At 41.8% G+C, this 23,614-nt stretch overlaps 1 protein-coding gene across 2 annotated transcripts; it reads right to left on the bottom strand.

The window, feature by feature from the left end:
• Positions 1–1,153: 1,153 nt before the first annotated feature.
• Positions 1,154–9,282, bottom strand: LOC116214247 (probable acyl-activating enzyme 16, chloroplastic). 2 transcript variants are annotated; one of them, XM_031549622.1, is made up of 18 exons: positions 8,827–9,282; positions 7,158–7,352; positions 6,482–6,596; positions 5,807–5,894; positions 5,217–5,428; positions 4,871–4,989; positions 4,545–4,694; positions 4,294–4,361; positions 3,931–4,036; positions 3,549–3,707; positions 3,404–3,457; positions 3,242–3,322; positions 2,729–2,866; positions 2,333–2,552; positions 2,074–2,153; positions 1,860–2,005; positions 1,641–1,698; positions 1,154–1,448 (listed from the first exon to the last, which is right to left on the bottom strand). In XM_031549622.1, exons 1-18 carry the CDS (start codon positions 9,016–9,018, stop codon positions 1,356–1,358), a joined length of 2,274 nt encoding a protein of 757 aa, XP_031405482.1. In that variant the 5' UTR covers positions 9,019–9,282; the 3' UTR covers positions 1,154–1,355. The 2 variants fall into 2 exon arrangements, with proteins under 2 accessions (XP_031405482.1, XP_031405483.1); XM_031549623.1 differs by having other exon boundaries at positions 2,393–2,552; positions 8,827–9,280.
• Between the last annotated feature and the right edge of the window lie 14,332 nt (positions 9,283–23,614).

Genomic DNA, 23,614 nt, shown 5'->3' with positions numbered 1-23,614 from the left:
GATACATCATAAACTGTTACTCTCAATCAACAGTTAAAATTTTTGACGAAATTAGTAATTTTCAGTAACTTTGTAAGTTTTAAGTTCTATGATGTGTTAATTGAGTAATTCAACTTTCAACAAGTTAAACGACCACATTTATTTTTTTAATTAATTAAATTATGAAAACTATACATTTTATTGGTGAAGATAAAAATTTATAGTTTTGGACCGCGGATTTTAATTTTTTTTATGAGTCTAGTTCTTTAATACAGTTAACCAAATTTACACAATAGGCATATTTCTTTAGTCTTTATTTTTACATATGTCATACACGCGCGCACACATATATTATTCTATTCAAATTTATTATAAAATATTTATAAAGATGAATAATAATTGAAAACATTTGCTTTTTAATAAATTCACATACTGATAGCTTTTATAAAATATTAAAAATTTTATGCATAATTTAAAGTAATAAAATTAATATTTAGAAAATTTATTTATAAAAAAAATTATTTTAAAATCATTTATCAAGTGGTAAACACCCAATATTTTCAATGAAAAATTAAACATGTTTGCATAATTAAATCGGTTATCATATAAATTATTTAATTTTAATTTTAATTTTAATTTTAATAAGTATCACAATAAATAAATAATATACATAATAAAATTTAATGAAATTAACCTCTTCCAATAAATATAAAAAAAATCATGATTCTGAAAATATAATATTATAAGTTAAATATTGAAAATTTTCAAAATTTTAAATCGAAACTTCATTACAAGAAGTCATTTTACTTTAGGAGATTATTTTAAAATATTGTTCAAAAACGATTCAATTTTAACCTCTCAACACTAGGTAAAATAGTTTTAGTTTGTTTTAATTTTAAGTTACAATTTAGTTAAGAAATAATTTTTAAAAAGAATTAATAAGTACCATTACGAGATAACGATAAAGAACTTTTTAGAATAACTGAGAATAGATTCCGAGCAACGCGCGGGCTAACAAGCTTATAATAATAAAATGTTCAAGAATCAAGCGAACAATGGTGATCGTGTATTATCGGGCATCTTCCTATGAGTCGGTTGAACCACATGATGCATGCCGCGGATACTTACAGGGAGGGCGACTCCGTAGTAGCCGATGGTACAAAAGATACGCACATAAATAAAAGAAAGCTATATTATTTATTTGCTTATACCAAGATCGCTGATATACATTTACTTACAATTCTCATCTGCATTGGCAGAGATATGACTATTCTAGGCATGAAGGTGGGATGCTGCTGCCTCATGTCATTATTTCTGTTCAATACATATTAACATACATATACGTATGTAAATATAAATGCATGTATGGGAGCTTTCTAACTGTATAGTTTCGCTATCTCCTGCTCATACTGGACCACAACCTGGTCCCTTCTGATTTTCATGGTCGGAGTCATCAAACCACTGTCAATCTGCAACACCAAAGACATCGATCACTTAAGAAGCAGCAATGACATGCTAGCAACTTCATTACGGTGGCTCACCGGGTAGGAAAATGTAAAAGTGAGAAGCCCATCAAGATCTTGTCGAACGAGGCTAATCAAATTTTCCAGTCTAGAAGTTCAAAAGAAGAACTACAATGGGGAAAAGGGTAACAAATTTACCGTGAAAGGTTCATCCACCAGCAGGATTGGTCCAATCTGGAAGGAACACTCCGATGTCCTGCACAAGTGTCCACGTTAGATAAGTATACCAACATGGACCAATTTGGTACCAACATTATAAATTGTATGCTATTCTAATCCATTTCATTCCGCTGTCATGCGACCATCAGGTAAATGTTTCAAGCATATGACAAAGTCCTACTGGAAATTAAGTCTCACCAGGTCCTCAATTCATCATGCAAGAGACCCATCATTCTGTCCTCGCTAACTTCAGAGGCACTTGCATCAACAATACCGGAATGTTTGGCAGCCAAAAGGACCTCTTCCTTGTTTGGCACTAATATTGCCCCCAACCGCCGTTGATCCTGAGTTTAAAACTTATGCGATTATATGCTAGCTCGGAATAGTATATGAGAAAGATGTTTCAATTCACCTGTCCAATAACAACTATCTGCTGAATTAGGGGACTCCTCATTGCAGCTTCTTCAAGATCTGCCGGTTCCACATTTTCACCTATGTTCACACGAATTGAATCATCAACACGTAGAATCTTGCAGGTATATTAGCCAAATAAATTTGCAGCAACAATTGAAAAGGCAGCAGAAGACGAATTTTCTTCATGGACATGGTCATGAAAGCAGAACATCAACAGTTCATATGAATCATATCTTAGTTAAGGTGAGTAAGCTTACATCCCCACCCCCAGCTTTTCAACTCTTCAGCATTACTAGAAAGAAGAGAGAATAGAATACCAGTGGAAAGAACTATTGTGTCCTTGGCACGACCCTCAAGAACAATTACACCTCCAGATTTACGACTTCGCCCTCTTGAATGGTGAGGAGCTATCCATCCGAGATCGCCTGTGTCGAGCCAACCGCTCTCATTTAAGACCTTTTCTGTAGCTTTTCGATTCTACATGATACCGAAACTGTTGTTTAAAAAATCCTCGGATATATAATCCCAAAATTGAGCTATATATAATACCCGTAAGAGGAATGCTGAAGATTCAAGCTTCAAATTCTTTTCCATGATATCTGCAAAGCAAGAAACAAATAGCAGCCTTTTGAAATCTGACAGAATCTATTTACCTTGTAGTAACCCTTCATCACTTGTGGCCCCCTCACTTTCACGATGCCCTTCGATCCCAGTGGAAGGGTTTCATTGGTTTCAGGATCCACAATTTTAAATTCCGTGTGCTTAATAGGGTGCCCAATTGATCCAAGCACCTTCAGATATTGAACATGCAAAAAAATACCAACATAGTATCAGTCATCCTGGATTTGGAAGAACATCTGACCAAGCTAAGAGAGGTGTAATATTATGGAAAATGATTTATCAAAGACAACATGGAACCGGCCGCATCAGTGTAAATGGAAATGCAGTATGCTTCTTTAGAGTCAACATGTTGTAATCGTAACAGGGTTAACCCCTTTCACTGGAGAAACTGCTTCATGGTTTAGTCAGTAGATGGTTATTTGTAAACAGAACACTGATTATATGAATTTTGCAGCCATTAATAGATTAATCTCTGGTATAATTTTATCTCACAGATCAATATTGTTAAATTCCGCATAATAATTAGAGTAACATATTTCTCTTACATTGCAGTCAATTCTTCGGGCAGCTGTAACAGGAGAACATTCTGTCAAACCATATCCATTTTGCACTGTCACACCAATAGTCTGTAAGAAATTCCATTCCAGTCAGAAATTTTGAGTAAATATCCTTTTGGGTACATTTCTAAAATGAATGTGAGCTCTGACCTCAAAGAACTTATCGACATACATGGGCAAACTCCCACCTCCACTAATACCAGCCTGCAGAATCAAGTATAGTACTTATTAGTAAAGTTAGAGAAACAATTTAAAATAAAGATGAGAAACAATTTTTTCATATAAACAGTAACACCTTTGATATTCCAATGGCTGCGCGAATTTTCGAATAAACAATCTTGTTCGCTAAGACATGGAGTGGCCATAAGAGGGCAGCAAGGATTCTTGCCCATAAATAGTCCAATAATGCAACAATGTATGACGGCTGCTTTGGGTCCTTAGTCAGATACTTGCCCTATGAAAAGATACAATACAAACAAGAACATTAAGGTTGAGCAAGTATATATATCTCTTTTAACAATTTATACACTTCCTGTCAAACGGCTGGTTCATGGCAGATCATTCCATCCAGCCCAATTATTGAAATAATGATAGCGAGTATAAGACAAAGCAAATGGAAACATAATGTTCATACTTATCCAGGAAAAAAAAATAAACATAATGTTCAAGGAAGAAACCTCATATATCCTCTTATAATCCATGAAAGCCATGCTAATCTTTATGAAGGTCAATGCTATAAGCTTCCGAGCAGCAGAGCCAGAAGACAACTGCTTGTTAATCCCACTGGAACGTTTATGAAAGCATATGTCAATACATTTCACTGTACAATATCTCTAGTCAACATTAAATGCAGTAAGATGATTGCGCAAAAGATTTTTATCAGATAGTGATTCTACTGAAATTTTTGAAAGATAGCACAGCGACTTATGTCATACTCTGACATACTGGTAAGAACAGTGAAAAGGGGATAGAACATTCGTGCAAAAGTATATCCGAAAACAAGGTGTTTTAGGATCAATTCACGTTAGGATAAGATTTACCTGTAGAGAGTCTCATATACTAAAGGAACAGAAATAAGGTAATGCGGTTGATATTGTTGCAAATCCTCCTATTGAGTAGAGGAAAACAATTCGTGAGATCAGCTGATCAAAATTCCAAAGACGCAAGAACATAGTGGCTACGAATCAAACTGTGGGTTGCTAATTAATTGAGAACCTAAAGTTAACATTGACAAGACAACCTTCCAAGATAATCTGCTGTGCTAACTAAAAGTTACAGTTTGCTATAGTACCTTCAAGTTTCTAACTGTCGTGTATACTTGCTCAACCCCCTGAGTGAAGATGAAATACTCGGCAGCACGTTCATAGGCGTGCCAAGGTGGAAGCATGCTCAGAAATCTATCCCCAGGTACCGCTGGTACAACTTCCCACAAGTTATGTATCTGGAAAAATGATATTCCCCAAAGAAAGAAAGAAGAAGAAAGAACGAGAACAGAATCAACAAAAGCTGCATTTCCCGTTGACATTGCAGTAAGAATATTGACATTACAAGTTCTTGTCCTACCAGCAGTATAAGCAAGTTACCTAGAATAAAACCGTGATTAGGTAATCAGGATACCTGGTGTAACAAATTACGATGTGTTAGCATAACACCCTTCGGATTGCCAGTTGTCCCACTTGTATACACAAGTGTTGCAGTATCATCGGAGCCAATGACTTCATAGTCGTACTTTTTTCCTGCAGAACAGATCAGTCATGAAAATTTGCAGTGTTACATGGTAATCACCTTCATTTAGCAGGTAACGTTCTCATTAAGTGGATGAATCCTGATCAATGTGAGAAATCTCTAACAAAGTTCATTTTCTAGTTTCCAGTCATAACGGAAACTTTTTCATCTTATTCGACTATACTGTTCAAAGGTTCAATCTCCACAGAAATCATTCACATGAAAATGAGTTACTCACCATCATCACGAGAAATCAGAAGAGCATTACGACTCTCTTGTCCCAACTTTATAATCTCATTGTAGCTAAAAAAGGGAACCTCATCGATTCCTTCAAGGGCAAGGGCTGACTTATCACCCCAAAGTAGAATGACAAATCTTATAGATGCTTTAGCAAAGAAAACCTCGGCCATCCGATTGAATAACTCTGGATTATCAACAACAAGAGCAACACTGCAGTGATATAAAGAATTTAGAAGAGTCAATAATGATGTTTAATTCCATAAAGTTCAAAGGGAAATGAACACATAAAACAAACCAAAAGGAAAAAATAATAATAATAATAATAAACAACTTGTTAGAGTCAATAGAGACATCTAACGAACACAAATTCTCAGAAATGGTTACTCTCTGAGCATTTCTGTGCAGAATGCTCTATGCACTGATTATCAGGGAGAGAGAAATGACAAGCAGCACTAATAAAAATCTTCAACTCTTAAAAATCGAGTCACTGACATCCACTTTGCTTGCCAAAAAGGAAAATGATACGAAATTACAGCAATTTACTTGAGACATGCAGAAAATTCAATTTGTATTGAAGATAAGCACAACCTTTCCGAGTGCTGGTAAATTTGCAGTAGCTCTTCAACGGATGACCTCGAACCCCTAACCACATTTATAGCTCCCGTGGCCATGATACCTTAGCCAAAATAGCACAACAAGACACTGAAATCAGAGCCTCAGAGAGAAATAAATGGAAGTAAAAAAGCAGACGTATCATACATTCATAATATATTTGCAGTTATGCTGGAATTTGCACTAAAAGCTGGGAAGACAAAGTTCAAGGCGAGTTCTTTTCCAACTTCTGATCCTAAATATTCGAGAAGTAAGCAACATTCAAAGAGTACCAGCAGAGGACTAAGGTTTCATTTCGTAAAACTTGATAAAACAAGTGTTTACCAGTTAGTTGAGAAGGCGACTTCTAATTTAAAAACCACGTGGTTTATTTAATCAGTTTCACTTTTTAAAATTAAAAAATTGATTCCAATTCTGATAGATTCGCATTACTTAATCAAATCTTCACATGTCTCGTCATTCTCACTCTTCATCCCTGCTTCCCTCTCTGATTCCTTTCCTAGAGAGCTTTTATTTTTCTTTTATTTTTTTTCTGCTATCCTTTCCTAGTTCGCTAGTCACTAAATTTCATGCACTTAATCTAAGCTTCATCCGATTAGTCTCGTCTCCTTGAGTATAACATTTCCTAGGACAAGATGCCATACAGCATACCTTGGTCTGAAACAAGCCACCGACATGAATTGTCAGCAAATAGAGCAAGTTTTTCCTCCGGCTTAACTCCAACGACTCGTAGACCTTCAGAAAAGTTCAAGATTTCCTGCTCCAACTGCATTTCAAAACGGAAGGTTATTGAAACAGAAGCTATCAATTCAGAAGAGGTTATGACTTCTACCTCATCAGCACTATATATCAAAGAAAAATCACCAAAACGCTGTTTGTTTAGTTCAATGAATGAACAATGATCAAATATTAACCAGGTAGGCAGGATGTATATATGCATTAAAACGGCCTTTGTTGAAATTATGGATAGAACATTTTTCTTTTTCAATGACTTTCGAGACATTTTCTTGTAAGAAGACTTTGAAGAGGCTGCGCAACATCAGTAACATTCTATGTCTGAAATACAGAAAAATTTCCTGGAAGCTGACAAAAGATGATCTTTACAAAATGATTTACTCATTCAGAATAAAAAAGCAAACACAAGAAAAACAAGTTAAAAAAAATTTGATAAATAGAAAGCGCATCAACTGCAAAAAGGATCTGTCATTGATATTCAAGCAAGCACAATTTTGTCAAGCGAATCTTCGTCTTTTGACCAGAAAATTGATCCTTCTCATAAACAGCTGTCTTACAAAGCAAGCAACGCCTACAGGGGATCAACTCTTACCTGTTTGTATGTCATATTAGAAGGAGGGTCGTGATAGGGATCAACAAGTGCTATTCGATCACCGTACTTCTCTGCAGATGATCTCCAAATGTCGGGAACTGCTTTCCACTCATCAGAGGGCAAAGAGGCACCACTACCAGGCAGTAACGCACTTTCTAGGTACGGTGAGCATCGCCTGAACAACTTTTCCTCTGTCTATATGTAAAAGACTTATCAGATAAAAAAAATGTCTTGGGAAGTCCTCCCATGCATCCAGGATTCCGTTTTTCGAAATCGGCCAAAAAAAAAAAATAGAAGCATAAATCAAGTTCCACAGAAAAGGATGCTCAATATTCCAAGAAATAGTCCTATATCTATCCGATAAAAAACAAATGTCCATATCAGATTTAACCTGATCCCAAAATGCATACAATTCACAGTGCCAGATTGCCATTAATGTTTCAGTACTAGTAGATGGAGTGGAGATCGAAGTCTGAAAATATGCATCAGTCCAGCAAAATATAAGTAGTCTTATTCATAAAGAGCGGCAAGGTTGTTAGGGGAAGAATTCTAAGGACCCTTTTTACCCCTTCAATATTTAGCAAACTTTTCTAATTCCCTGAGGTTAGGGCTATTTTCACAGACACTTTAAGCAGCCAAATATTTTTCAATTTTCACAGAAACTGTATTTGAAAAGAAAGAAATGAATTCCTCTGAGTTCCATATGACACTGCTTCTATATTCATAATTTGTCTATTGATCGTAGATCTCTCTGTCTACTCATGTCCTCTCTCTCTGTCTCTCCTATCATGATCTCAGTCATTCTCGTATATCCACCTTGGGAACTCTTGTTTGATACCCTTTCCTAGCAGAAATTACCCAAATTGAAACAATCACGTCCCACTACAAGTTCAGAAAGACAAAGAAGAGTGAAAGCAACGCAACAAAGATGATGGATATATATTGGTTATCTACTTGACCAAAAGCGTGTGCAACAAAGATCAGTTTGTATTTTCAGAATATGTGATGGATGACTGACAGAGGACTTTTTTTTTGCCAACCATAAAGGTGAAAAAGGGAAAATTTAACGGAAGATGAGATTTTGAATCATATCAGAGAAAAGCATTCAAGAGTCCGTGTCATTTTGGTCCAAACACTACTTTTTGCAATAGGATTAGCCCTTAGACAATGAAAAATCGATCCTTCTTTAACTCTGGTAGCTGTTAATGAGTTGACAAAAGTCATTCCTCTTATGGCTCATTTGGAACCTAGGCAGGTTGATATAAATCATAGCCAGGTTTCCCAGCAGATGGAGTAAATTTCATTGCAATATGATGATGCCGAATCTACGAAAGAGTCACGCCTAACATACTATGGTCAGGATCAGGGGAGAACCTATTTTTCCTGTTCTTTCCCCGTGGTCACTCCATGTATATCATTTAATTTTCTCATTCACCATAGTGGAATAATCTCTTGATCCGACAGACTCGATGATCGACATGATCAGAACGAAGAGAATAACTAGATAAGAGCAGAGCAGAACAGAACAGAACAGAGTAGAACATGGCAGAAGCAGCGGGCAGGGTATTAACAACAACAACGAAAGAAACACGAAGGAGCGCAAGTTACTGAAAAAGAAAAAAAAATCACCCTGGAACGAAGGTGTTCCAAAAGGATGCCGGAGAATCACCTTGGACTGGCAATAGACTCGAAGGCCACGGCCCGAGGACCGGAGAGCCTGACCGGGATCGCGTCGTCCCGGGATGGATTTGGCTGAGACGAACATCAACAGTTGGTTTGAAGGGGAGAGGAAGTGGAGCCCATGGCCGCGATCATTAGAGGTCAGGAGGAGGAGGTTTGATTTCGGAGAGAGAGCAGCCATTTCCGGGCTTGCTGGATAGAGTGAGGATTGACGTAGGGGGGCAGATGGGGTTTATTGAATCAGACAGCGCCCGGCATGACACAACACGAATCCGACAAAAAAAAACCCAGACGAGCTGAAGCCTCTGGACAGAAAAGCACGGTGAGGGCGAGAGAGAGAGAGAGAGAGGAGTGGGGAGTCTAATGAGAGAGAGAGAAGGGAAGAGAGAGGTGGTGGTGTTGGTGTTGAAGTCTCCGCAGACTTGTTGCCATTGGGGGAGAGGGAGGGAGGGAAAGTCCAAGTAAAAGCACTTATTGAGTGACTGGCAGAGAGAGAGAGAGGGAGGGAGGGAGAATGGTCAGCAGCTGTTTTTGTCTTGGAGCCAAGGTTCAGGTCTTGTGTACACAACACCTATTCTTCATGTTCTACCAAATCTTGCTTATACTAAACTACAATTTAACAATAGGTCCGCTCGGATTACGGGTTAGTGTCTTCTATTCCTTGAAGTTTTTATTCATTCACTTTGAACGAGTAACAATCAATCAAAATATTTATAAGTAAAAATATATGTAAGCTTTCTATGAATTCAGCTTCTTACTTTCAAATATTCTGATTCAGTGCTGCACACCAAGTTACTGAAAATATTCATCGAATATTTGCTCGTTTCGAGGGTGATTTTGAGAATGGATGTATCTTTTCCCCTTGTACAATGATCCAAACAAACTATTAACTCTTGACTGAGCTAGCATATAAAGAGAAAACTATCGATTTAGTTCTCGGTAAATTGAAAAATCAACACTTTTTTTTCCTCAAGGATTTTTTTCCATCAAAATGGTCTTCCAATGTTAATTTCGTCGGACAAAATAGTCCTCCATTAGAAATACCGTAACACTGGCACTAATACTGTTAAAATGATGTAATAATTAAAAATATATATATAATACTTTTTTTCTTTTTAGAAAACAAGGAAAGGAAGATCGGAAACCTAACATCAAAATCAATAATCATATTGAAATACATGTGCGACTCAAAATGCTAAAATGACCATCATAATGAATTTTAAACATTATACTCATACATTTTGAAAACACAAGTTATATTACTCACCTTGATGATTCACTTGAAAATCCGACTCTTAGGCTATCTCCAATTGGTCTGTCTCTAAATTGGGTTCCACACTACCACCTATAGCGTCACGTCAGACAAAGACAAGTTCCAAAGAAAAAGATAGATACCAACTCCATCCATATCTATGATTTTGGTGTCTCTGATTTAGGCCCATAAACATATTATATTAATTAAATGCATATAACTACTATTATATATAATTAATATATATTCTTAATAGTTTTTAATTAATTAAATTAATTAAAAATAATTAAAAAATTCAAAGGAAATAAAATAAATTATTAAAATTTAAATCTAAAAAATGTGTTGATTAATTAAAATTCATTAAAATAAAATAATATTACATAACGTTAAAAAAAATATACGACGTAGAAAGAAAAATACACCCGTTGAGAAAAAAATTACATGCCGAAGGACAATTTTTCTAAATTAAAATTACACCCCGTTTGTGGTTTTGTCGTTGTTGTCATATATGCTCCACCAAGTCGGCCTGTAGTTATCGATGTTTTTCTCTATCCCGAAGCATGATATTATTTTGAAAAAATTCTTGCACTGGATAAAAATTTTGCTCTCCTTCCTCCGGTTGTGGTAAGCAGTCGTTGGGGGGTTCATCGCACAAGGTTGCCAGATCGACGTTTACATCATACATTTCTCGCTCATCCTCGACGATCATATTATGCAATATGATGCAAGGTCCCATAATCACTCCGAGCTTCTCCTGGGACCACGATCTGGCAGGGCCACGTATAATTGCAAAGCGAGCCTTCATCACTTCGAGTGCACATTCCACGTCCTTCCATGTTTGATTCTTGAGCTTTGACAAACAATTTACTCTTCTTTAACTGTGGTCGAGGGATTGAGTCGGCTGGCTCTACAATCTGAATGCCCTCTTCGACTAGATCGGGCTCACTGTGGTTGTCTTGGTAGTTGGGGTCGTCTCCTTGGCTAAGGCCATCTATTTTGATCTCTATGGTTGTCCTCGGCTACGCTCCTCCATTCGATCAATTCTGTTGTTCCAACATAGTTGTGATTGTCCCCTCTGTGGTCGTCCTCAACATCTCAGCCCTCTGAGTTGTGGTAGAGGCAGTGAAGATGGCGTCCTGGAGGTTGTAATGGCCCTACTCCCATTCCTCTTCATTTTGCAGCGAGGTACATGTAGTGGCGATCTCCCTCTCCCCTTCGGTGGTCGCGTCTTCTCCCTATTCTGTTAGATCGATGGCCGAGAATGGCATTAATCATGGCGGCAGTGGCGAGACAGTGGCACTGAACGGCCTTGACCAGCCTTGGAAGACCTTGGTCGACCTTGACGCCCTGTCCAACCTCTTAATCCAAATCAAACCTCAATCGCAGCCCTCTCTCTCTGTCCTACCCGCTCTCCTCGCCCTTTCGATGTCTGTTCTTGTCTAAAACTTCTCGCCTCTTCCCTCACGACAGCATCCCCGCCATCCACTTCACACTTTCATAACAATAGTATGATCGATCCTACCTGATGCGAACATCGACGAACCTGCCATGAAACCCAGTAACAATAGAATGAGATCAAATCCGAAATCGTCCAATGAAGGTTTCAATGATAAGGAATATTGACGCGATGACTATAAAGAGACACAAACCAATATTATAAAACGGAATATTGGCCCGCTAGCTAGAAAGAGCTAGAAACCAATATTATAAATGTCGAGAATCACAAGTTATCACACTTGCAATATCCGCAAAGTTGCTGAAAAACAGCTCATAAAAAATCTCTCTAAAAAAGATTGAAAACTATTATATCTTTCTTTATGAAGACCACGTGCCTATTTATAGAGATACTAACTGATAACCTAAATTGACTAATGGACTTGACTAAATTAAATCCTAAGTTTAACGAGCCCAAAATGAAATAGGCCTAACTTATTGAAAGTAACTAATTATATCTTACAACAATAGCCCAACTTCAACCCTTTGAACTTGGATCATTTTCTAGATAGGTTTCTAGGATATTAACGGTCGTGGCTTCATGTTCCACATGCATCTCGCCCAAGAGCTCGACTTCTCCTCCAAGGACATGCAATAACATCTTTTGTATGGCTTGTTCGATTCGCTTGACTTGTGCTCTTGTACTTAGTCCAACTAGCACATGCATGTCTCAATGCTCGACTTCATGCCACACCCCGTCATCCTATCATGCCCATGCAAAGGGTCCCCCAGCTGGATCATATCATTCCCTCTCTCCTCAAAAGGGTTCGTCCTCAAATCTGCACCCACATCAAAAGGAGAAAGATAAGAAACATTTGGAGTTTGATACCCTTTCCTAGCAGAAATTACCCAGATTGAAACAATCACGTCCCACTACAAGTTCAGAAAGACAGAGAAGAGTGAAAGCAATGCAACAATATATTGGTTATCTACTTGACCAAAAGCGTGTGCAACAAAGATCGGTTTGTATTTTCACAATATGTGATGGATGACTGACAGAGGACTTTTTTTTTGCCAACCATAAAGGTGAAAAAGGGAAAAATTTAACGGAATATGAGATTTTGAATCATATCAGAGAAAAGCATTCAAGAGTCCGTGTCATTTTGGTCCAAACACTACTTTTTGCAATAGGATTAGCCCTTAGACAATGAAAAATCGATCCTTCTTTAACTCTGGTAGCTGTTAATGAGTTGACAAAAGTCATTCCTCTTATGGCTAATTTGGAACCTAGGCAGGTTGATATAAATCATAGCCAGGTTTCCCAGCAGATGGAGTAAATTTCATTGCAATATGATGATGTCGAATCTACGAAAGAGTCACGCCTAACATACTATGGTCAAGGTCAGGGGAGAACCTATTTTTCCTCTTCTTTCCCCGTGGTCACTCCATGTATATCATTTAATTTTCTCATTCACCATAGTGGAATAATCTATTGATCCGACAGACTCAATGATCGACATGATCAGAACGAAGAGAATAACTAGATAAGAGTAGAGCAGAACAAAACAGAGCGGAACAGAGTAGAACATGGCAGAAGCAGCGGGCAGGGGATTAATAACAACAACGAAAGAAACACGAAGGAGCGGAAGTTACTGATGTACGGACCCGAATGTGGACTCTCGTCGAGACCCGCATGCGCGCTTTTGGATCGCGCGGCTTGGGAGTGTCCACCTTCCCGTGGGGACGCGTGACGGACATGCGTGAGAGAATGAGTCGCCACTTATCATTTTACAACCCGAAAGTCGAGGGCGGATAAGTTACCCTGGGTCTAGGAGTATGGAACACCTAGTTGTTGTTAAGGCATTGGTCTATATCCCGGAAAGTCCGTGTTCGGGGGTTCATGTTACGTGTGGGCCTATATCCTGCACGCCCTTTCAGTACTCTGGTTTGCTAGGCTTGCGTGTTTTATTATTTACTGCATGGATTAAGTTGCGCTCGGCTCGCACGTTTTGACACCGTAAGTTCGACGAATCAAACAATATCGGTTGAGAAGCCGAGAGAGAAGTAAATCTGTGTGTCAGGGAATTAGTTCACAATCTTGCGTTACAGTTCATCGAACCATGGAGGTTGAATCCCTGCGTGAACAAAAACCGCGAGATCTTGGATTTACTTGTGTCTGGGCAAGCATTAGCCCGATTCGATTAATTCGACACTCGGACCGTTCGCTCACCGACTGAAATTCTTACAGAACAAATGTACAAAATAAAAGTCCTTACAATGCTCTCGAAAACAATAAATACAAATTAAAAATGGCCGAATTCCAGTCGACTCGCGTTCGGTTATTATTCCGCTCTAACTCACCGTGAGTTTAGGGAAAAGACCGAAGAACTGAAATTCAATGGACGCTCTCACTGAATAGGGTGTTGGACCCTGTGAGTGTTGATTAGGGCGTTGAACCCTGTGCTCGATGATTAGGGCGTTTGAACCCTAATATTATTCGGCCTAGGGATCAGGCTCGACCCGCATGGCAAACAGGTGCAGAAAGATAACACGCAGCAGGTAAATAACAAATAAGGTGTTTGTTATTATCGAGTGTACGTGTTTTAACAAGTTGTTAATCCGGGATATTTTGGCATGCAAATCCTACCCTAGACAAACAAGCACGTGCCAATGTTTTAGCATTCGGCTTTGTTTTGAGAACTTGACAAAGATAGTCAAATCTCATGTGTGTGAATTGCTTTTACAGTTGTTCTGTACTGTGATACTGAATTTCCACTGAATTAGCCAAACTCGTGTTTTGACTCTAGATTTGGAATCTAGAATTCCTCCTAACCATTATCTAGTGTTTGGTTAGGTCGAGTGAAAGGTTAATCAGCATTTTTGCATGTTTTCTGACAGAGATAACCGTTCTAGTTACCCGAGTCTATGTTAGGATGACAGAAACTCATCAGTTAGATAAGAAAAGGCAATGCAGATGAACCTGCACCTGAACAGGTAGCTCGTTCTTATCCCGTACTGTAGTGTTTCTGTCATGCTAACCCTAAGGGTGTCGCTGAATTGTGAAAAGACGATTTTGCCCTTTGATTGAAAATTGTTTTCAGAAAAGGGGAAACATCGCAGTGCGGGCCACCTCGGCCTGTAGCCGGTGCCGACCAATTCCCTAGATCATCCAGGATTGTGCAAGAACCCCGAAAAAGCCAAAGAACCGGTCAATTTGCCCGGAAGTGATCTAGAAAGATCTTCTATATCCTGACCTAAGTTACTTGGAATCAGGTAAAAACTCAAGTTGAGACACAGAAGCCCTTTTCAGACGTCCATGCTACATCGGACCGCGCGTTTCGGGTTTTGAAATTGATAAGTTTGAAAAGAGCACCAACGTCATTTAACAACTCATCGACGCGAGTTATCAGTTAATGGCCAATTCGTGTAAACTTTATCAGTGTGAAGTGGGTTTAATCATGTGAACGTCCCGATTAACCCGTTTGTGGAATTAATGCTTAAGGATTGTGCCGAATGCATTAATTGTGAAAACGATTAGCGACTCGATGAGCAAGACGATTCCATAAGGATCGAGGATAATTTGGTCCAATGACCGAAACTACCTTCGTAACCGAATAGACCCGAATGAGTCATCGATACCCAAATCCATGCATGCTTTGTTTTGAAAAGACACTTTCATGCGATATTGCGACGATAATGTAAATTGAAAATTACACGAAAGCCGAGAAGGGACTCAAAACGGGAAGAGGAAGCCTCATGCAACCCGTACGAGTCTAAGAGGCTCTCGGTCACTTCTCCTTGGAGATAACCGAGAGGTCCCATGGCCCGAATGAGGTTCCACGAGATTTCCCTATCTCGTTTCGAATCATTTCTCGCATGCTTAAACGACAAACATGATAAATGACACGATTAAACGAAAGTCGGTATTGCCATGATTTGAATAACACATTCGAGCATGCAAACATGCACAAACAAGTTATTTAAGGAATCGATAAAACAATACCAACTTCATGCATGTAAGAAAACACGAGAAAACTCGGGAATCGAACTTAGATCAGGCTAAGAACGCCGTTCTTAACCCGAGGAAAGCAAGCCAAGTCTCGATTACCTCTTCTTAAGGCAAACCCGAGAGCTCTTTTGCTTATTTCAGGTCGGGAAGGTCTTCGAGGGTCGATCCAAACGTTTCCCGACATGTTAACATGTTATATGATGACGAGCATGCATAATATAACATGAAAGTGTATGAAAATTAAGCCTTGCAAGTTAAACATGCATAAAACGCCATGTTACTCCATAGCCATGCAAATAATGTAAAAAGCCCTAACTCCTCTAAGTCAAGAGTGATTTACCTAGCCTCGGGATACGAGGAAAGAGTCGGGGAAGTGTTCGAGATTCGGGTGACTCGGTAGAACGCTTGGAAGAGTGCTCGAGTGCAAGGGCATGCACGTTCGGGGAGCTAGGCGCTCGGGGCGTGCGGCTAGAGTGCACGGTAGGCGCGCGGGAGGCGTCAGGCCCGCTGGGCGCATGCGCGGGCGCGCGGTTGTGCGTGCGGCTGGACGCACGGCCACGCGGGAGCATGCGGCTACGGATGCACTATTCACCCGAGAGCACATCCTTCACCCGAAATCACCTAAATGACCTGAAATAATGAGCAAATGACTTCAAATAAAAAATCTAAGTTCATAAATGAACTCCTTGGGTCCAAAACATGTGGTCCATGGAGTTTGAGAATTTTTTAATTTAAGTCAGGATGATGAACATCGGCTTCCGACTTAAGAAACTCAAAGCTTTCTTCGGGTTTTCTTCGGTTTTTCTCTCTTGGTTTTTGAAGTGTTGAAGCTTGCTGGTTTTGGCTATGGAGTTGAGAGCTTTTCTTGAGGGAGAAAGCTTGGAGAGAATGTGCAAGAGGAGAAGTGATTAACTTAATCACTTTGGGGCTATTTATAGGCAAAGCTAATGGGCAATTAAGCAAAAGCAAGCACACTTAAGCCTCCCATTAGCAAATTTCGGTTTGCCTAATAAGGTTGAGGATGAATGTGGACCAAGTGTTCTTGATGAAGATGATCCAAGAGCATTTATGAGCATTGAGTGTTGTCTTCAACCTCTCCAAGATATTTTGGCTAAGAGAGGGCAAGTTGGCTTCTTGCATTGAAGAAGAAGAAGAAGCTTCTAGTGCAAAGGGTGACTCATCTTGGGTAGCCCGTGGGTCCCACGACCGAAGAGGAGAAACCGGGAAAAAGCTCGGGTCTAGATTGATCGCGCATTCGAGGCTCGTGGTTCGAACCGAATGTTGAATTATCGATATACGCGAGGAAATGGATTTAATGAGTCCGAGATTGGCATTTTCCGTGAGGAATTGCCAAATGTCTGTATGAGGCTCGAAAGCCGGTTTTGCTCCTTTTATTCATTCAGAGCGAGGTTACCCACTTCTGACAGCATATCTTTGTATCTGCATCCCGCGTCGGTCATTTTGACATAAATTGTCAAATTACGTGGGCACATGTCCCTTAAGCCGGTAAATGCAAATATGGAGCCGGAGATGTCCTAGGAGGCCGAAACTGGATTTCTCAGATTGTTTTATGAGTTTCTTGAGCGATCCGGAGATCACTGTGATCTCTGTTTGCCGAGATTGGGCCTCTAAGGATATGAAAAGTGCATCTGAGACCCTTAAAGCACTGCTCGAGGGGTCTAGATGAGTTGTCTGATTCATTCCGACGATTCCACATTGAGCCTTGAGAAGGCTAGCATTGTGTAAGGTAAGCATCCGGCGTCAAGTTTCCCCAAAGAGAACCTCCGGATATGGATTTTCACTGAAAATGGCCTTTTGTGCTCCTCGGAGGTTACTCGGGAAACCGTGAAGGGTTTTGCTGTCTGTTTTGCTCAATTGCGAATGTCCGCTGGAGTTTTCAGGGCAATGTAGTGTGAACTTCGTTTGCCGTAATTCCATCAGACCAGTCTCCGATTATGCTCTTCCGAAGAGAGGTATGCCCGTTTTGTCGTTCGGAAGTCATTCAGGGTGTCTGTATGGCTTCCAAAAGACAATCTGAAGCACTGCTCGTGCTCTGTATGATTGTGGGACATGGCCGCATCTAATATTTGGAATTAACTTTTCTCCGAGAAATCGGCATTTTTGGACTTTCATTGAAAAGTTGTCTGTATACAGAAAGTTGTTATGTATGGAGCAGATGATTTGCAAAACGTCTTTGGGGACACTTTTCATCTGTTTGGCCTTGGAGTGGATTTTTGAAGTCCAATATTGGCTATCTTCCGACGGTCGAGCGAACTATCGGAAAATAGGCCTGTTCGTGTGAACTCTGGAAATGCCGGTTTCGGACATTGTTGAGCTCTCTAGTCACTCTGTTGCTTCTTGATGACCCCTGGAGTCATTATGTCATATCCACGTGTCATTTGCTCAATTTTGTCGACTTGAGGATGAATAATGATTTTTCGCTCTGTTGAGCCGTTTTTTCTGTACTCTGCTCAAGTCATACCTTAGATCATTGCTGATAATGTAATTTAAATGAGTGAGCCAAAATGGAGTGCTGACAGCTTGCCCTTCTTTGACTGCGTGCTCGAGTAGAGGATGCAACCAAAGACTTCAGAAGCACCCCAGTTTGATAGCAATGATCGATGTGAAATTTCCTATATGGCATTCTCCTTCGTGCTTTGGATATGTGGGATGTTGTACCTGATAAAAAAGAGATATAGTGAGATGTGCATAATGGACGTGCAGAGTCCGGAACAGAGCTGGGATAGGCATTTAAAATCGGGATTGACCCGAAGGGGATTGACCCCAGTGCAGGAATTAAAGTCGCATGGGATGCAATGCATAATGAAAATGCTCGCAGAAAGTAAATGCAAACGCTGGGGAGTTGCATGAGGAGTGGAAGGAATCATTGTGATTCCTCCATTACTGAGCTCTTCTGTGCTGCAATCAATGTTGTAGTAGAATGCTTCGTTGCTTGCCAACTGATTGTAATGCCATTGAGTGCATGGAGTATTTGTATCATCTGAGAACGAGACTCAGTCTTGTGGAAACCTAAAGATGGGACTTGGCCTTGTCAGAGATCTATCGATGGGACTCGGCCCTACAAAAGATCAAAGGTTGGGACTCGACCCTGTGAGAGATCTAAAGATGGGACTCGGCCCTACGGAAGATCAAAGGAAGGGACTCAGCCCTGGGAGGATCTAACGACGGGACTCGGCCCTACGGAAGATCAAAGGAAGGGACTCGGCCCTGGGAGGATCTAACGACGGGACTCGGCCCTACGGAAGATCAAAGGAAGGGACTCGGCCCTGGGGGGATCTAACGACCGGACTCGGCCCTACGGAAGATCAAAGGAAGGGACTCGGCCCTGGGGGGGATCTAACAATGGGACTCGGCCCTACGGAAGATCAAAGGAAGGGACTCGACCCTGTGGAGATCTAACGAGGGTACTTGGCCCTACGGAAGATCAAAGGAAGGGACTCGGCCCTGGGGGGATCTAACGACGGAACTCGGCCATACGGAAGATCAAAGGAAGGGACTCAGCCCTGTGGTTGTCATTGTGAAGCGGTGGTGCTGTAGGTGTGTGGGGCGAATGTTGTCCCGAGAGTGCTGATTCGTCGAAGGCATGTGTTGTTGCTACTAGGGCGATCGTGCTTTGCTGAAGGGTGACTTTGCTGTGGAGCAACTGTGCTTTCGCTGGTGATGCTCCTGCCGTGCAATGAGGGATTTTGCTTTGCGTTGCGGGATACCGTGTGCTGAGGGACTCGAGCTCTGGGGTGGAGCGCCTACGTATCCTGAGTGGTCGGGAATCAGAGTCTGCCGTAGTTCTTGCAGTTTGCAGTACTTGTGATCCTAACATTACTAATAAATCATGTGAGAAATACTAACATGAGATAGGCACAGGTAAGCAGTAAAAATGTTATTGCAACACGCATATCTTCAGTTTTGGGTCACCTAAGTGACTCGTGAAGAATTTTGCTTTAACAGTGCAGATGGGTCTCGTTCTCGGAGGCCTAGATGCGAGGCCTCCATGGGCTCCCATTAGCTATGTATTGGGCATATCGAGACATCCCTGACAATGCCCTAGCAGCTCTATCGGTTGTTCGACGCACCCGTCGGCTTTGAACCATTCTCAATAAGGTACCGTAGGGCGGCTGCATTTGGAACTCGTTTGGGGATTTCTATTCAGATTTGGTCAGACTCGGTCTAACCATTTCCAAAGCGTTAAGACTAGACTCTCGGAGATGAATGTCTGGGATTTTGGCTCTGTGATAGCCTATTGAAGGGTGGCTGTGGCCCATTCGGAGTTATGCAAAGACAAAGTGAAAATAGAAAGTTTGGGAAGCACGTTGCCCCAGGCTAAAAGGATACACGGGCTCACGCCTGCAGCGAGATGTACCCCCATTTTCCTTCGTCCTTCTATTGTGTAGGTTGTACTGAACTGCTTGGACAGCATATTCAGTTACCCACTATACTGGAGGAAGGTTCCCTCTTGGACGGTTGAATGGTATTGGAGAGCCGATCAGGGATCATGTTGGAATAGATAAACTGACCACTTCCCTTGGGGATCCCTTGTCCGCATGATGTGCGAGAGGCAATTTTTATCATTCTCTCGTTTTGCTCTCCTTTTGCTACGGTCACCCACCTCGGGGCCGCACCTCTCAACCTAAAGGGGAAGAGCTCTCCTTTTGCCACGACCGCCCCAAAGGGTTTCCGGTCATGCCTCTCTTTTACCCTAGCTTTTGCCTAGGCCGCCCCAAAAGGGGTTTTCAACCTAGCGGGTTCGATTCTTTTATCTCTCGAGTTTGCAAGAGCGAAGGGTTCGAAGGATTCAACCTCCAAATGCATTGTTTTCTGTCTCCGTCGAGGAGTTGCGTCTGCTGCTCCCCTTTTGTCGGGGTTTGTTGATTTTTTCGAATTGGCAATGCCAAAGCTTTAAATCTCGGTGGTGCCTTGTTTTGTTCATTAGCGGATTTTTCCGTGTCTTTTCTCTCTCTTCATTGGCGGGTTTTTCCCGCTTCTTTTCACTCTGTTTTTTTTTTGCAGCTGGGGTTTGTTTTGTACCCTGTGTCTTTGTTTGAAACTCCTCGACTTTGCATCGCCAAGGCCGCTTTAGTGTGCTTCGCCTCATGGAGATTTGTTGTGTGTTGCTAGCCCCATTTTGTGAGGACCAGCTTTCTTGGAAGTTTGACTCCCGTGCACTCGAAAGCTGAACTTCGTGTCATTTGCCCTTGCAATCTCTTCAGGTGAATTCCCCTATTGTCTAGAAGGAAAATACAAAATTGCCATAGGGAATCAGTGGTCGGGGTTGTCTTGGTGCTTGTTGTGGAGGAGGCCTGGTCTTGACACAAATGACTAGGAGCGTTCCAACGTCACTTGCTGGAGTGACCCACTATGGCGACCTCGGGGCGAACTTCAACCAGGGAGGCCCCAGTGTACGTCGCTTGCCGAGGTTGTGTTGGCGCGAACTTCAACCGAGGATGCCCCAGTGTACGTCGCTTGTTGAGGTTGTGCTAGTGCGAACTTCAATTGGGGATGCCCCAGTGTACATCGCTTGGAAAAGTTGTGCTAGTGCGAACTTCAACCGGAGATGCCCCAGTGTACGTCGCTTGGAAATGCTTATCGTGGGTGGATGATGTTCGAGGTGGTCTCGGTGCAAGCGTTGAACGCGAATGCCCCGGTCTTTATCGTCGATGTGACTCATGGTGGGCCGTTTGTGCAACTATCACCCCTGACCGTCTCATGTCGTCAATGTCAACTGAAATGGTTGCGTTGATGGCATATGGCTCGCTCAGTTATTTTTGTCTTTAGCTTTGTAGGGGGTACCTCCGTACCGAGCCCCTTCCCTGTCAAAGTATAAGGGAGGAGGCTCGAGAGGAGTTCTCGGAAAGGCGTGAGCCTGTACATCACTCTTCACCTGTGACCGGCGTGTCCCTGTAAAAGATGACAAAGAAGATGGTGTGTTAGGCGACTGTGCGGTGGAATATACGGTAAGAAATATGAGGTGGACCCATGGGGAAAATCCCTTTTGTCCCGCACGCGACCCATGGGGTGTTGCGGTTTCCGAGAATGTAGTCATCACTACTCTAGAGTGGTTAGACCATGACTGAGGTCACATAAGCATGTTTTCCCTAATTGCGAATAGGCATGCGCAGCCGTCCTAGGGAAAGCTCGAGAAGCCGGGTCCCATGATGACAGGTGAGTCGAACAGGTCCAACAGAACTAATAGGGCGTCTTCGACTGTCCTAATGCTCCATTGAAAGATTTGTTCATGTCGGGAGCCCATTTGTGGGAATGCATTTGAATGAAAGCAACAAAGAGTTTAAAGAAAATTGCGCTTGTTGCCCCAGTATTCAATCAGCGACCCCAACGGAGGTGGATGAGATCCATTTTTTTGATCGAAGGCATGATCGTGCTGGTATCTCCTACAATTGAGGGTTGGGTCATGCTCTGTTTGTGGAGCTGTCACTTTTGGTCTTTGCAGTGGAAGGATTAGACTTGCTCCTCGGAGTATCGCTTGGATAAATTTGAATCCAAGTCGATTTTGGATTTCAGATGAGCCTGAAAGCAGTAAATGGGATGTGTCAAAACCTGAAAGCAGTAAATGCGGGGCCGGAGCCCGATGCAGTAAATGCAGGGTCGATAGGAAAGTGCAAGAAATGTGAAAGCAAAGGTCAATGCTGAGGAATAACGCAAGGCGTTGCAAAGCGGTGACGCTGATTTGCTTGCGGTCTTACTCTGTGGAGCAAGGATGGGGACTTAGTGTTGAAATCCCAAGGAGCTGGATGAGAGACGTTCGTCGTCTCAATTGTGTTCGCTCAGTATTCAGGGTGTCTTCTTGTTGAGAATTTCCTGCAATGGAAAAAGAAAACAATGAAGGAGCGTGAACTGTTCAGGATTTCAATGCAAGAATGTAGGGAAGCGAACTGGCCTGGTAGGTGTCGTGCAAGCACACCGAGAGACATGCATTGATACGTTGAGCAGGCATGTATGAGTTGGTGTGAACATGATTGGACATGTGTGAGACACGCTTGATTATTGGTAAATGCGTGGGGTCATGTGAAGGGATGTGCGTCCGATCACACGGTGACACTCTCCGCGAAGGTTGGCACGACTCGCCGGTCATGCGGGATGGGTGGTCGAGCTAGACGGCCTCTGGTCATAGCACGTCTCGCCATGGAGAGGTGAAGACCGCGGGTGGTCTACCCGCGAAGGTTGGCACAATTCGCCTGTCGTGCGAGGTGGATGGCCGGGATGGACGACCTCTGATCACAGCACATCTCGCCGTGGAGAGGTGAAGACAGCGGGTGGTCTACCCGCGAAGGTCGGCACAACTCGCCTGTCGTGCGGGACATGATAGTTGCTATGCAAACATCAGATGCAGGCAATGTATGAGTTTTCAAAAGCTAATGTCGTTGCATTGATTTGATTCAAGTTCCCAGATTTACGAAGATGATTCATTTGAGAAAGGGAACTTAAGTAATAGACCAATGCAATGTCCTAGTTTGTTTGAAAATATGCATGCAGTGCAGAAAAGTAAAGTATAACTGTATCTGTTACAATGTACATCGCTCTTTGTGAAAAACAGCAAAAGGCCCGCCTAAAAAGAAAACTACGGGCCGACTCAAAGACTGGACTTTGGGTCGGTTGGCGGTATGAGGTTTGTTTTGGTCCAGCATGACGGTCCCTATTTATGCATGGTTTCAGTGTTCTACTGGGAAAACCACTAACTAGGGATGGGGGCTCCCGATTCAAGGGGATCAACTCCTTGAAATCGAGCGAGGATCTTTGGGGGTCGGTTCGGTGGCAGAGCCAACTCGATCCGTTCCCTTACTCGGAACCTCTGACTAACCTAGCTTCCTAGATCGGTGCCCGTGGGATTTCAGGCATTTGGTACCTAAATCCGCTAGAATGATGCAATGCAAGTGCAGGAAAGTAAATGTGCGCAAAATAGATGTACGGAAAGCGATAAATAAACATGCAAGCAAGCAAACGGATCGAGCCTGAACCCACTAAGTATGTCCCCAGCGGAGTCGCTAAGCTGTACGGACCCGAATGTGAACTCTCGTCGGGGCCCGCATTGCGCGCTTTTGGATCGCGCGG

The sequence above is a fragment of the Punica granatum genome, chromosome 7, assembly GCF_007655135.1.
Source record: "Punica granatum isolate Tunisia-2019 chromosome 7, ASM765513v2, whole genome shotgun sequence".
NCBI lineage: Eukaryota > Viridiplantae > Streptophyta > Magnoliopsida > Myrtales > Lythraceae > Punica > Punica granatum.
This window is presented reverse-complemented; position numbering and strand designations above follow the sequence as displayed.